The sequence below is a fragment of the Macaca nemestrina genome, chromosome 3 (genome assembly GCF_043159975.1).
Source record: "Macaca nemestrina isolate mMacNem1 chromosome 3, mMacNem.hap1, whole genome shotgun sequence".
Classification (NCBI taxonomy): Eukaryota; Metazoa; Chordata; class Mammalia; order Primates; family Cercopithecidae; genus Macaca; species Macaca nemestrina.
Genome location: NC_092127.1, coordinates 4,629,651 through 4,645,381, shown reverse-complemented (window position 1 = coordinate 4,645,381; position 15,731 = coordinate 4,629,651). Strand labels below are relative to the sequence as shown.

General features: G+C 42.6%; 1 protein-coding gene and 1 long non-coding RNA gene across 4 annotated transcripts in view; one reads left to right on the top strand and one right to left on the bottom strand.

The window, feature by feature from the left end:
* The window catches only part of LOC105466561 (coiled-coil domain containing 110), a 27,118-nt gene extending 22,757 nt beyond the window's left edge, over nucleotides 1-4,361 (bottom strand). For all 3 annotated transcript variants that reach the window (XM_071092750.1, XM_071092751.1, XM_071092749.1), the window contains exons 1-2: nucleotides 4,229-4,361; nucleotides 3,317-3,421 (exon numbers count right to left, since the gene is read on the bottom strand). In XM_071092750.1, the coding sequence (XP_070948851.1) occupies nucleotides 3,317-3,421; nucleotides 4,229-4,238 (115 nt within the window). In that variant the 5' untranslated portion in view covers nucleotides 4,239-4,361. The remainder of the gene's footprint in view (nucleotides 1-3,316; nucleotides 3,422-4,228) is intronic.
* LOC105466560 (uncharacterized) lies at nucleotides 4,330-15,731 on the top strand. The gene is made up of 3 exons (XR_978269.2): nucleotides 4,330-9,673; nucleotides 10,395-10,541; nucleotides 12,796-15,731. It is a non-coding gene; the product is annotated as an uncharacterized lncRNA (long non-coding RNA).

The following is a 15,731-nucleotide window of genomic DNA, read 5'->3' as shown; positions in this document are numbered from 1 at the left end:
ATAAACAAACTGAAGACATGGTCCCACCCACCAAGATTAGAGTTTATTGGGAATGTAAGGAATAGTACTCATCTTACATTCAACTTAAATTTTCCAGCTGTTTCATATTTGTGTCAAAAGTGAAAAACAAGAGAGTTATCAATGGGATGACTTTTGAGGTAATTTTTATTCTGAGCCTGCAAAAAAATATTGTATTCAATGTATACAAAAAGTATCGACTGCATACCTGTAGCAAACAGACCAAGAGGAACAAATACGTCCTGAAAATGCAACAGGATAATGATTCTATATAGGATGTCAGGCTCTCTGCAAGCTTTCTAATTCTTAGGTTCTTCTCATGGCAACCTCTGCCTCCTGGGTTCAAGCGATTCTCTTGCCTCAGCTTCCTGAGTAGCTGGGACTACAGGCATGTGCCACCACACCCAGCTAATTTTTGTATTTTTAGTAGAGATGGGGTTTCACCATGTTGGCCAGGCTGGTCTCAAACTCCTGACCTCAGGTGATCCTCCTGCCTCGGCCTCTCGAAATGCTGGGATTACAGGCGTGAGCCACCATGCCTGGCTGCAGGTTCTAATACTGAGTTCTGCTGTGACAATTCAAGTTCATTTCTAGACGTCCCAGTCTTACAAAGCTTTGTGAGGTGTGGCACCCTCTGCATGAGGCTTTGTCACAGTCATTATGCAAAGAGCTATGCAGCAGGTTGCCTGATGCCCAGATGTGAATTCTAGCTTTGCCACACACTCGCAGTGAGGGGTAACTGCAGGCAAGTGTCCAGTTTGTAGGTAAAGTCCTTATTGAGTGCACGGCACATAGTGAATGCTCAAGAGACATGAAGTCATTGCTGCAGAGGCGATATGATGATTATTTGGTAAATTCAAAGCCCGCTCTTGGTTCCTCCCTCCTGCCCTTCCCTATTTGTTCTGCTCCATTTACAAGAGCTGTTCCTCAGTCACACCAGCCACACTCCCACCACAGGGTCTTTGCAGTTGCCATTCTCTCTGCCTGCAATGCTGTTTCCCTAGAAATCTGCACAGATTGCTTCTTTACCTCCTTCTGGTCTTGGCTCAGATGTGACCTGCTGCGTGAGGACTTTTCCCACCACCCTGTTTAAAATGACACGCTTCCCACCCACCTCTGCCACTCCAAATATTCCTCCACCCCTTCTCAGCCTTACTTTCTCCATAGAATTTATTCCCCACATACACACACGCAATAGCCTTTGTCTGTCCGTTCCCTCACTAGAAGGTAAGCTCCCTGTGGGCAGGGAATCTTGCATGTCTTGTTCACTGTTGGATCCCCAGCACCTAGAACATCACTTGAAACTTAGCAGATGCTCAAAAGAATATGCTCCACAAACGAATGAATGAATGAATGAAGACTCAGGTAGAACAGGGTGCTGGGAACAATACCCTGGTCATCCTCAAATTCAAAAGTCTCTCACAAACCCATTCCAGTAAGGGTGAATTAGGTTAACCACTAGTTCTCAAATCATAGAGACCTTAGGAACATTCTATAACTCTTTGTAACCTGGCAGTAGTTATGCAAATCAGGTCATTATTTTGTCAGTACTCAGGGAATGGATCACTTGGTGACAATGAAGCGTCAACAGGAGAATAGAGAGAAGGGCGCCAGCCATACCTCCTACTTTTGCCTGTAGTTGCAGGCAGGAAATTCCTGGATGGCCCCTGACTCAAGATAACTGGTGTTTATTGAGAACCTGTCCTGTGTCAACACCATACCTGTAACCACTGTGTTCTGACAAGAAAGACTGTAACTCTTAAACAAATACATGTGCTATTTTGCATGTAACTATTTTCTATAAATATTGGCATCTTTCTCCAGAACCCTAAGCCTCATTCATGTTAGAAAACATGTGAGCTTGCCAAATTAAGGTACTTCTATTTCCTCTGACCTTACATGCTCTCTTTGAGGTAAATACAGAGTTACCTCAATGTCTCAATTCTCTGTGAGGACTCTTTCTCCCGTTTTTAGGGGCCCCCTTTGCCCCTCCTGGTTGCCCAGGGAAACCTGCATATCTCATGGGTGGAGGCAGGAGGGTGGAGAGGGGACTGGCCAGTGCCTGTCCTGCTGGCCTCCACTGGGGTGCCTGGGCACCCGGGTGTCTTCCGTCTGCTGAGGTGTGACTGCTGTAGTCTCTTCTTTCCGGGCCCCGACAAGGCATTTTGTGAAGATGTTGGATGGTGACGGTGCAGAAATCCTGTCCCAACCTCAGACCTCTGGGGGCTCAGCACTTTGGCATCAGGATTATCCATATCCTACAGAGGGGCAACTGGGGGTCCAGGCATGGCACATCAGTCTAGACCCTTCTTCTGCCCCGTGCTCTGCTCCTTCCCCAGCATGTCACCTCATAGCAGGCTCCTCTGAGAGGCGTGTAGTCGCCTGGGACTCCACCTTCAATGTCCTCAGATTCCCCTAGCTGGGTACCCCCATCTTATTCATAGTTTATGTGGAGATTGAAAACTTTAGCTATGTGGCTATTTCAAACATCCTCCCCATATAATATCCTGTAGTCTATAAATATTTACTGTAAAAAGTAGTTTTCTTTAGAAAAGGTATACACTCCTCCCTGGATATCCACAGGGGATTGGTTCCAGAGCCTCTGCGGATAGCAAAATCTGCAGATGCTCAAGTCCCTAATACAAAATGGGGTAGTATGTGCATAGCTTTTATGCATATCCTGCTGTATACTTTAAATCATCTCTCGATTACTTGTAATACCTTATACAATGTAAATGCTATGTAAATGGCTGTTATACTGTTCAAAATTTGCATTTAAAAATTGCGGTACTGTTATTTTTAAATTTTTTTCCCCCCCTGAATATTTTCCATCTGTGGTTGGTTGAATCCAAGGATGTGGAACTCCCAGATACCGAGGGCTGACTGCATATCGTTTTAGTGTGTGTCCAAAAAACTCAACAATTCTTACTTAGCATTCAGAGAAGCAACCTAGGATAGGGTGGTGGTGAAGACAGGCAGTCCGGAGCCGCCCTGCTGAATGCCCGCCCCATTCCATGCCGCCTGTGTGACCTTAGGGAGTTAACCTCTCTGTGCCCGTTTCCTCATCTGCAAAATGGGGATCGTGACAGCACCTACTGCGTAGAAGTGTTGTGAGAATTAAAGAGTTGATCCATCACGTGCTTAGATAGAACAGCACTGGCACAAAGCGCGAATGCCGTGGCGGCTGCTGTCAGTGTCATCACGGCCGTGGGAAGCACGCCAGGTGAGCAGGTGGCGCGGGCCAGGTGCTGCCGCCTGTGTATGGTTAAAGGAGGCTTTTACAGCCTGGCGATTTTACCTGTGCCACTGCAGCCACTTTCCTTCACCCCCTCCGAGGAATTTAGGATCTTGGACGCTGAAAGGAGAACGGAGTCAACTTCATCCTCTTCCTGGGGCTGCTTTTCTGTAACAGAACCGTCCGGGGCTGTTCGGTCGCGGGGCGTGGCGTGGCGCGGCGGGGCTGGAGGTGGGGGCGTGGCAGAGGGATGGGGAGGGGCGGGGCTGAGGGCGGATGGGGCGGAGAGATTGGGCTGGGCTGCGGGGGGCAGAGGAATGGGGCGGGGTCAGGGCCGAAGGCTGGGCTGGGCATAGGGAATGGGGCTGGGGGCGGGGCGGAGGGAGTGGGGCTGGGTGGGGATGGGGCGGGGCTGAAGGCTGGGGCGGGGTGGAGGGCTGGGATGGGGCGGAGAGATTGGGCGGGGCTGCGGGGGGCGGAGGAACGGGGCGGGGTCAGGGCCGAAGGCTGGGGCGGGGCGGAAGGATGGGGCGGGGAAGGCGGAGCGGAGATAATTAGGAGGGGGCGGGGCTGAAGGCTGGGGCGGGGCGCAGGGATGGGATGGGGCGGAGAGACTGGGCGGGACCTGTAGGGGCAGAGGAGTGGGGCGGGGTCAGGGCTGAAGGGTGGGGCGGGGCGGAGGGATGGCAACAGGCCGGGCCTGGGGCGGGGCACGGCGTTTTCCGCAAGCGGCCGCCGGAGGGCGCGGTGGGCGGGCAGCGGCGGCAGACCGCGCAGCTAACCTGTAATCACAGCCGGAGGAGGGGGCCGCAGCGGGTGCTCAGCCCTAGGGCCGAGCAGGAGATGTGCGGCAAGTGCAGAAGGGCGGACCCGGGATGCCCCGGGGCTTCGAGCGGGGAGCCGCCTGCTGAATGCCCTTCTGCTGCCCTCAGTTCCCGCGGCTCCCCTAGGATCCCAGCCCCGCCCAACTCTTACCTGGGCTCATCGCCGCGGCTCATCTCTCTCGCAACAGCCGCCGCACGCGCCCGCTCCGCCGCCCCGCGCAGGGCATCCTGTCGCCGGGTAACCGGGTAGCCGGGGCGCTGGCCCCACCCCCACCCTCGGCGACGCGAGCTCGGCTGGGGTCCCTGGTGGGGTCCCGGTGGGTCCCTCGTCTCTCCGGGCGTTTCCCCGAGAGCTTCCCTGGGAACCTGGCCTGGGACAGCCCACCTGGGCCCCTCCCCGCACACACGCGGCTATCCGGGACGGGCTTGCTCACACTCGGACTTGCGGCAGTACCCGCTGGACCAAAGCGGTGCGGAGAAAGGGACCGCCTGGGGACGGACACACACCTGAGAGCTTCCCCTTTGTCTTTCCGCATCTCCACTTCATCGCTGGTTTTATTCTTAGTTCTCTCGTTTCAGCGCATCCCTCAGAGGAGTTTCAGCATTTGGGGATTTGAATGGCCCATGAGCAATATTGTGAAAGGACTTTTGTTTGCTGCCATGAAAAGGAGACTCCTATTTCCCAATAATGAACTTAACCTAAACATGTATTAAAATATGCCTATTAAAGCTGTCGGAAGCGACGGTGGTCATTTGTCTACGCATGTTAATTTTTACGAACCTGGTGAATCACGTGCAGGATTGATGTTGCATTCACGGGAAACCCGACCTCCTTTAACCAAGGACTGGGTGTGCCCTCAGCTAATCCTCCTGCCCATCAGAGAATGGTGCTCTTTAAAGTTTTAAACGATTATATATTATTTATTTTGTAGTAAACCATTACACACAGAAAATTAAAATTCAAAATCACAATCACCAGGATATCATAATTTGCTATATAATAGATGATAAGTAATACATGGCTTGCTTTCATTGAAATGAAACTGCTTATGATAGTTTCAATGCTTACTTCCTCTAATTTCTTGTTTCCTATAGAAATGGGCTCCAGTGTGCGTGCCTGTAATCCCAGCTACTCAGGAGGCTGAGGCAGAAGAATCGCTTGAACCCGGGAGTCAGAGGTTGCAGTAAGCCGACATCGCGCCACTGCGCTCCAGCCTGGGCGACAGAGCCAGACTCCGTCTCAAAAAAACAAAAAAACAAAACCAAACTAACAAACAAAGAAATGGGCTCTAGGTCCGGCGCTGTGGCCCACACCTGTAATCCCAGCACTTTGGGAGGCCAAAGTGGGTGGATCGCCTGAGGTCAGGAGTCCGAGACCAGCCTGGCCAACATGGTGAAATCTCGTGTCTACTAAAAATACAAAAATTAGTCGGGTATGGTGGAGTACATCTATAATCCCAGCTACCTGGGGGGCTAAGGCAGGAGAATCACTTGAACCCAGGAGGCAAAGGCTGCAGTGAGTCGACATAGTGCAACTGCACTCCAGCCTGGGCCACAGAGTGACACTCTGTCTCAAAAAAAAAAAAAAAAAAGAAAAAAAAAGAAAAGAAAAAGAAAAAGAAAAAGAAAAAACTGCCCTGAAAAAAATCTTTGACGTTTTTTTGATTGTGAAGATCATTTGCTAAAGGATGGAATTAAAATCTGAAGTACCAATTTAAACAAAAGCTGTGAGTCACAATATTTCAAAGATCTTCAAACAGTAGCTCCTCCTAGGGAATCCTCTTCACCTGTTGACTAACAGCTGCAGATTTAACAATCTAGAGTAAAGTCAAGAGCATTGCACAAAAACAAGCTAGTGAACCTATTCTTAGCAACTTATTACCAGACTAAAATACTTCTGGGTTTTTCAGTTTCATAAGACCTTTTTTTAAACCTGATATCACAAGGCTATTATTCATCATAGATGAAATCTATAGTAGCATGAAAAAAATGACCAGATTGCCCTTAGGGTGTAAGAAATTTGGGGCCAGGCGCAGTGGCTCACGCCTGTAATCCCAGCACTTTGGGAGGCCAAGGTGGGCAGATCACGAGGTCAGGAGATCGAGACCATCCTGGCTAACACGGTGAAACCCTGTCTCTACTAAAAATACAGAAAATTAGACGGGCGTGGTGGCGGGTGTCTGTAGTCCCAGCTATCCGGAGGCTGAGGCAGGAGAATGGCGTGAACCCAGGAGGCGGAGCTTGCAGTGAGCTGAGATGGCGCCACTGCACTCCAGCCTGGGCGACAGACAGAGCGAGACTCCGTCTCAAAAAAAAAAAAAAAAACGAAATTTTGGGCAGCTGTGTTTTGATCGCAGAGAGGACCCGTGTGCTGGTGACTTAGGATGTCTTGGGTGGGTAGTGGCCTTCCTTCCGCAACTCAAAGGCTTTATCCAAATGCAAACACCTCTCCTGGCAGCCTTCTTTAAATTGCCTTTAGTGTTAGTTTTAACCTGATTTCATCTATATGAGAATGAGCTCCATAAGCCAACAAGGTAAACTCCAGCTGTGGCTCTTAGGAAGTTAATTGCTGCTTTAAGAGGGTTTATTGTTATGATAGGTTACTGAGAGAGTGAAGTTTGTTTAACTCTAACAAGTTTGGTGTGCTACAGGGATAGACATAGAGAAATATCAAAGTAGCTCGTGAAGGAGCAGGTGTTAGGGAAAGGGATATTTTTAGGATGGGGTGGAGTACTTGAGCATGTTTGTAGGCTGGGAATAAGAATCAGTGGCAAAGACAGACTGGGTGCAAAAAAATAAGTTGGAAAGAGAACTTGAAGAATAGAGTAATAGAATGGGAATTGAGTAATAGACATGACTTGGACCAAGAGGAGGACAGAGGACTAACAGTCTCTTTGAATGTGTGAAGGTCTAGCCATTTTGTAGAGATGACAGACACAGAAGCAACGGGGAACACACTTTCTCTGTAACAAGGCCCTTAGGTCAGAACGGTGCTGTCTGTGAAGTTTACTAGGTCAGAACGGTGCTGTCTGTGAAGTTTACTAGGTCGGAACGGTGCTGTCTGTGAAGTTTACTAGGTCGGAACGGTGCTGTCTGTGAAGTTTACTAGGTCGGAACGGTGCTGTCTGTGAAGTTTACTAGGTCGGAACGGTGCTGTCTGTGAAGTTTACTAGGGGTGAGTAGTTGTTGTCACTTTGAGTCCATCAAAGGCAGTAGTCTCTGTAGCCTCTTCCAGACTGAGGAGTCTTTAATTCAACTTGTAGTACATGAGCCCCCTTTTTTCTTTTTCCTTTTTTATCTGATTTTAGAAGTTAGGAGAGCCCCCTTCTTTTTGATGCCAAACTGCTTTCTAGTTTTTAGACACTTAAGGAGCTGCACTGCCTCAGGCCACTTCGTTTTACATTAATAATAATAGCATGTTCCCTTGCTATATAAAGATACCATTAATGTGTACTTCCAATGGAGCTAATTAATTTGCAATGATAAATGCATGCTCCTTGCTTGACTTCTGTTGTGAGCCACGCATGAGTCAGAGGTGGCATTTATGACCATGGAACAGAAAGAAACTTCTAAATTGCACCAAGAATCTGGCCACATTGACAGCATGCCCTCACTAAATGGAATGGCCAGCCTAGCTGACACGGGTGAAGACAATGTCAATATCAGATCATTGAGCATTTGCATGTTAGAGGTCTCAGAGATCATCCTGTCCCCTCTCCTCATTCTGCAGATGGCCAAGCTGTGCCTGCATTCCAAGTCCTTATCCAGAGCTGTCTCCATGACAACCTTCTTAGTGACAGTATTACTTAATATTTTTATTATTCCACACTGCTTTTGCTAGCACTCATGGAAGAAATGATTTTTATTCTAAAGAGAACAAATATGGACTAAAACTTATCAGTGCTAAAAATAAAACCATACAATAGAGAGGAGGAATTTTAATAATGTTTAAATTTTTATAGGTTTGAAGATTTCCAAACCGTATTACTTATTACTAGTGAATATTAGTGCGTTTACATGCTTTTTTCATTCTACTTGTTTGGCCCTGTACAAAAATCCAACTCTCTGAAACTTTCCCTCATCTGTGAAATATTTATTTGGCAAAGTTGTTGTAAGGATTAGTAATAATGTGTCGGTAGCTGGAAATCTTACTCAGAATTGATTTTAATTGTCAGTCTTCTAAATCCTTCAAGAATTAAGAATTGCTTGAAATTACCATTGGATATAACAGATAGAGGATTGTCAGTGAGTCTTTGGTGGAGTTGGGTTTCATGTGAGATCAGGCTTTTAAAACTGCCCTCCTCAGATGAAGAAAAGCTCCAGTGAGCTCCATGAACCTGATCAGTTTCAGTGTGAAACATCAGCTGTCTTGGGATTCGCAGGAATAGGAATCCAGTTCTGTGAACGTTGCAGCTTGATATAGTTGTACTCATTTAATTGACCCTTGATTTTGGTACCAAAGAATAATTGGAAGAAAGAGGAACATCATTTTTGATCTGGAATTGAATAGTGAAAATTATATATAATAATAGTTTCTTACAGGATTACTTACACTTTACTTAATAGGTGATGTCTTTGATATTTCTATATGAATTATCCTAATTCTTACAACAACTCTGTAAAGTAGGATTATCCTAATCTTATGGGTTGATGAAACTGAGGTCTGGAGAGATTTCATGATTTCCCTGTTTCTTACAGCTGAAAGGTAGAGAGCTGGGATTCATGTCATCTCTGCCTGAGTTCAAAGCTCATTTTTGTAACCATTAGGCTCTAATATCTGAAGTAAGTTATATTGAAATGGAATCCAAGAGATAATTTTGACAAAGCTTACTGAGAACTTTGTGGTTCCGTGAAAACCTTACGATTATCCTAAGTGAAAAGCAAAGAGCCTGGATTCCAAAACCAGACTATCTGGATTCAAATTCTGGCTCCATTTACTACAGGAGAAACTGAATAACCTCTGTGTCTCAGTTTCCTCATCTGTAAAATAGGAAGACAAAGAGTAGCTACCTCACAGGGCTGCTGTGAAGAGTGAACGAGTTCATGCATGTAAAGCATTTAGAACAGTGCTTGGTACATAGTAAGAGCTGTGTGTTTGCCATTGCTGTTATATCAGCAACGATCACGCATTTCCAGAAAAGGGATTTATAAAACATCTAAATAAGGAAGAATATTTCTAACCATGTAGTTTCTTTTGACCCTAAACATTTCGTTCTTAGGAATGTATATACTTAACAAATTAGTGACAAATACATATTTATATTAGTGTTCTTTTTAAAAATAAGAGCTTTAATGAGATATACTTCGCCCATTTAAAGTGTGATTCAATGGTTCATTGTATATTCACATATGCTGGAACAATCTTACAACAAAACAACTTGAGAATGTTTCGTCATCCCCCAAAAAAGCCCTGTACCCATTACCTATCACTCCCCATTTCACCCCAACCCCCCAGCTCTAGGCAATCATTAATTTATTTTCTGTCTCTGCAGATTTGCCTATTCTGGACATTTCATATTAATGGAACCATAAAATATGTGGACTGGCTGATCTTATTGAGATATGATTGCCATGCCATAAAATTCACCTTTTAAAGGTATGTCATGTAGTGGTTTTTAGTATATTCATAAAGTTGTACGAGCATCACAACTATCTAATTCCAGAACATTTTCATCACTACCCCCCAAAACTTGTACCCTTTAGCAACCACTCCCCACTCTACCTTTACCCCGAACCCTGGGCAATCACTAACCTAGTTTCAGTGTCTATGGATTTGCCTATTCTAGACGTTTCCTATGAACAAAGCTATGCAACATATGGCCTTTGTGTCTGGATTCTTTAACATATTATTTTCAAGGTTCATCCATGTGGTAGCATCTATCAGTACTTCATTCCTTTTTAGGGCTGAATCATATTCCACTGTATAGATTGGCCACATTTTGTTTATCTGTTCATCAGTTAGTGGACCTGGAGGTTATTTCCACTGTTTGGATGTTATGACTCGTGCTGTTGCGAACATTTGTGTACAAGTTCTGTATGGACATATGTTTTCCTTTTTCTTTATTGTATACTAGACATCAAAAAATTGGATCACATAGGTGACTCAATGTTTAACATTTTGAGGAACTGCCAAAATATTTTCCAAAGCAGATATGCCATTTTACATTTGTACCAGTAATGGTATGGGTTTATTCTGAGTGTATTCTATTCCATTGATTTATATGTTTATCCTTATGCCAATTCTAGGTGTCTTGATTACCATAGTAAGTTTTAAAATCTAGAAGTATGAATCTCCAAATTTGTTCTTCTCTTTCCAGATTGTTGTGGCTCCTACTAGATCCCTTGCATTTCCATATGAATTTTAGGGTCATCTTGTCCATTTCTGCAAAAATGGCAGCTGGAATTTTGAGAGAGACTACATTGAATCTGTGCCTCAAATTAGGAGTATGGCGACCCTAACAATAGTAAGTCTTGTAATACATGCATACAGTGTCTTTTCATTTAAGTCTTCATTAATTTCTTTCAATGATGATTTGTAGTTTTAGTGTACAAGTATTGCATTTCTTTTTAAAATTTAGTCCTAGGTATTTTATTCTTGTTACTTTGTAAATAAAGCCAATTTCTTAATTTCAATATCAGATTATTCATTATGAAGTATTGACTTTTTGTATGTCGATAGTGTATTCTGCAGCCTTGTTGAATTCATTTATTAGCTCTAATAAGTTGTGTGTGTGTGGTTTTTTTTTTCTTTTTTCTTTTTTTTTTTTGAGATGGAGTTTCACACCATGCATGCCACCACGCCTAGCTAATTTTTTTGGTATTTTTAGTAGAGATGGGGTTTCACCATGTTGGCCAGGATGGTCTCAATCTCTTGACCTTGTGATCTGCCTGCCTTGGCCTCCTAAAGTGCTGGGATTACAGGCACGAGCCACCATGCCCAGTCTGTTGGGTGGTATTTTCTATAGTTGTCTTTTGGGTCTAGCTGACATGTAGAGTTGTTAACGTTCTGTATTTCCACGTTGATCTCTTTAGTTGTTCACTGCATTATTGAAAGTGGAGTACTGAAGTCTTAAAGTGTAATTGTTGAATTGTCTTCCTTCAAGTCTGTCAGTTTTTGCTTCACTTATTTCAGGGCTCTGTTGTTTGGTGCAATACGTTTATAATTGTTATATCTTTTTGATGTACTTACTCTTTTATCATTAAAATGTCTTTTTTTTTTGTCTTTAGTAATAATTTTTTTTCTAAACACTTGTTTTATCTGGTATTATTATAACCCTCCAGCTCTCTTTTGGTTACCATTGCATGCTATATCTTTTTTTTCAATGTATTTGTGTCTTTAAATCTAAAATGTGTCTCCTACAGGCAGCAAATAGCTGAATCATGTTATGTAAACCCATTGTGCCAATCTCTGCCTTTTAATTGAAGTGTTTAACCCATTTACATTTAATATAACTACTGATAAAGTAGGATTTAGTTCTGCCATTTGCTGTTTTTCTATATCTTATGCCTTAATTTTCAATTCCCTTCATTACTGCCTTATTTTGTGTTAAATAGTGTTGTTTATACATATGTTCTGGTATACCATCTTAATTCCCTTAAGAGATACATTTGGGAAATTTGGGGAAGTCATGTATGTATGTATGTATGTATGTATGTATGTATCTATCTATCTATCTATCTATCTATCTATCTATCTATCTACTATCTATCTTTTCCCTTAGTAGTTGCCCTGAGGATTATAATTAACATCTTAATTTATAATAATGTAGTTTATATTAATAACAAGTTAATTTCAATTATCTACAAAATTTTGCTTCAATATAGTTTTGTTCTCTTTTACCTCCTTTATGCTATTATTGTTATACAAGTTACATATATTTGTTACTGTTGTATAAATTGCTTCTATGTAATTACATCTACGTCTGTGTGACCATCAATGTAGATGTATTTTATATATAGCAGATTTATTTATTTATTTTATCTACAATGTAGATTATTTTATATATAAAATATATATTTTATTTTTAAATTTAAATTTAATTAATTATTATTATTTTTTTCTGAGACAGAGTCTTACTCTATCACCCAGGCTGGAGTGCAGTGGCACAATCTCGGCTCACTACAGCCTTTGCCTCCTGGGCTCAAGTGATTCTTGTGCCTCAGCCTTTTGAATAGCTGGGATTACAGGCATTCACCACTGCACCCAGATAAATTTTTGTATTTTTAGTAGAGACAGAGTTTCACCATTTTACCTAGGCTGGTCTCGAACTCCTGAGCTCAGCTTATTTGCCCACTTTGGCCTCCCAAAGTGCTAGAGTTACAGGTGTGAGCCACCACACCTGGCCTTAAATATATATAATATAAATCTACATTTATATATATGTGTGTGCCTAGACATATAATAAATCTACATTTATATGTGTGTGTATGTATATTTATGTATGTGTGTATATATACACACATAAATGTAGATTTATTTTATTTATATTATATATATATGTATTTCTTTTTTTAAGAGGACAAGTTAAGAGGACAAGGCCTTGTTCTGTTGCCCAGGCTGGAGTACAGTGGTACAATCATAGCTCATTGCAACCTTGAACTCCTGGGTTCACGCAATACTCCCACCTCCTCAGCCTCCCAAGTAGCTAGGACTACAGGAAGATGCCATCATGCCTGAATAATTAATTTTTTTTTTTTTTTTTTTTTTTTTGTGGACAGGGGTCTCACTATGTCATCAAGTCTGGTTACAAACTCCTGGCATCAAGTGATCCTCCCACCTCAGCCTCCCAAAATGCTGGGACTACAAGCTTGAGCCACCATGCCCAGTCTATAATTATCTATTTATGTGGTTGTCTTTTAAGTCTCAGAGGAGAAGAAAGGGGTTACTCTATATATGTGTGTGTGTGTGTGTAGATGTATATTTACACTCTTTTTTATATTTACTTATGTGTACTTTTACCAGTGCTGTTTTATTTAATAATATGGATTTGAGTCACTGTCCAGTGTCTTTTTATTTCAACTGCATATACACTCTTTAGTATTTCTTGGAAGACAGATCTATTAGCAACAAATTCTGTTGGTTTTTGTTTATCTGGGAATATTTTAATTTTTGTTTATCTGGGAATGTTTTAATTTCACTTTCCTTTCTAAGGGATAGCTTTGTTGGTTATAGACTCCTGAGTTGGCAATCCTTTTCTTTCAGCGTTTTGAATACATCATCCCACTGCCTCTGCCTCCATGGTTTTTGATGGGAAATCAGCTCATACTCTCATTGAGGATCCTTTGTACATTATGTGTTGCTTCTCTCTTGATCTTTCAAGATTCTCTCTTTTGTCTTTGGCTTTAAACAGTTTGATTATGATGTGTCTAAGTGTGGATCTCTTTGGGTTTATCCCATTTGGAGTTTGTCACAGTAGGCTGCTGGTTTTAATAATGAATGAGGGCTTTTGGTTTTCAAAGCTGTCATGGAGTTGGAGCTCAGGAAATAGGACTGGGGAAGCTATTAGGTTGGGGCAAAAGTAACCACGGTTTTGGACTGTGAATTTTAAGTCATTATAACTAGGTTAAAAACATCTTTATTAATCAAAACAGGGACCATTACAATCAACACATTTTTGCCTATGAGAAATAAGTTTTTATTCCTGTAGTTAAATATCCATGTTTTGGGATTTGATGAACTCTTGGAAAGCATTTTCTGCATCCTGCTAGTTGTGGAAGCATTTTCCCTGCAAAAAGTTGTCGAGATACTTGAAGTGGTGGTCGGTTGGTGAGAGGTCAGGTGAATATGGTGGATGAGGCAAAACTTTTCAGCCCAATTTGTTCAACTTTTGAAGTGTTGGTTGTGCGATGTGTGGTTGGGCGTTATTGTGGAGAAGAATTGGGCCCTTTCTGTTGACCAATGCTGGCTGCAGGAATTATAGTTCTCCATGCATCTCACCGATTTGCTGAGCATACTTCTCAGATGTAATGGTTTTGTCAGGATTCAGAAAGCTGTAGTGGATCACACCAGCAGCACACCACCAGCCAGTGACCATGATCTTTTTTTGGTACAAGTTTGGCTTTGGGAAGTGCTTTGGAGCTTCTTCTTGGCCCACCCACTGGGCTGGTTGTCATATAAAGTGTACTTTTTGTTACACATCACAGTCTGAAACAGCTCGTTATTGTGTAGAATAAGAGAAGATGACACTTCAAAATGACGATTTAAAAAAAAAATTTCACTCAGTTCATGAGGCACCCACTTATGTAGCTTTTTCACCTTCTAATTTGCTTCAAATGCTGAAAGACCGTAGAATGGTCACTGTTGAGTTATTTGGTGACTTCTTGTGTAGGTAAGAGGATCAGCTTCAATGATTGCTCTCAACTGGTTGTTGTCAGCTTCTGATAGCCTCCACTATGCTGCTCATCTTCGAGGCTCTCGTCTCCTTTACAAAACTTCTTGAACCACCACTGTACTGTTCCTGGGCCAAATGCATTGTTGATGTTGTGAGTTGTCTCTGCTCCTTTATGACCCATTTGGAACTTGAATAAAAACCTTGCTTGAATTTGCTTTTTGTCTAACATCATTTCCATAGTCTAAAATAAATAGCAAGTAATAAGTCATTAACAAAAAAGCATAGTGAGAAATGCCCATTAAAATGATGTATAACATAACCACATTTATTTGAGAATGTATTCCAACATCAAATGGCAAATTCCAACAATGAGAAAACTGCAATTACGTTTGCACCAACCTAACAAAACACCCAGAGCTCACTGCTCTTACCAAGATTCTGCTGTTTTTATTAAATGAATGCTCCCTGGATTATTGCAAGATGTGGGTTAATTTCCAGATGTGTGAAAAAGTTGATTCTGACAATTGTGCTGTTGTTCTAGTCATTTTTATGGAGAAGAGAATTTTCAGAGGTCCTTACTCTGCCATTTATGTTGATGTCACCTAATAATGTTAACTTCTGGACCCAAATAATTCACCCATCCACAAATGCTTTTTCCACCTAAAATGATTAGAAGTTCTGCTAAATCTGTTGTCCAGCTTTCCAGCCTGCCTGTTTTCTGTTCCTTGTAAAGGAACACAAGACTAGGAATTCTCAAAATAACATTTTTGAGACAGACCACCATGCTTTATCAAACACAGTGACGTGCGGTAGTTTTCAGGTTGTAACTTTTCTTCATTTTTCTTAGCTTAACAAGAGATCCATACTCAGTTTCTGATCTAGGTACAAAATGACAAGTAAGGGGAAACTTTTAGGTTCTTGTCCAAACAAAACCCAGGCTTACACAATCCAGGTGACTGGGTAAAGGGCACTGCGCTGATCTTCAGGCATTGTGTCTGATGCTTTCGTTGTTTCTCGCCCATGATCAAGGACAATTTAAAGTCAATTGGCTCCACAATTAATATTTTTAGTTATTTGCAGGAATTCCATTTCCACGTCTGGCTCACTCACTCTGTGGCAAACCTGGAAATCCTTAAATAACTGCAAAGACATCCTTATTCAGGGTCTCACCGTCTTTGGGTTTCAGGTGTACGGTAGGCCTAGGTCCCTAGCACTTGTGGAAGCGTACAAATTACATTTTATACATGTGTGCCCTGTCTTCTTCCCTTAACCCCTTACTATTGCCCTGAGGAGCCATCGTCAGGTCATTTCCTTATCTAGAAC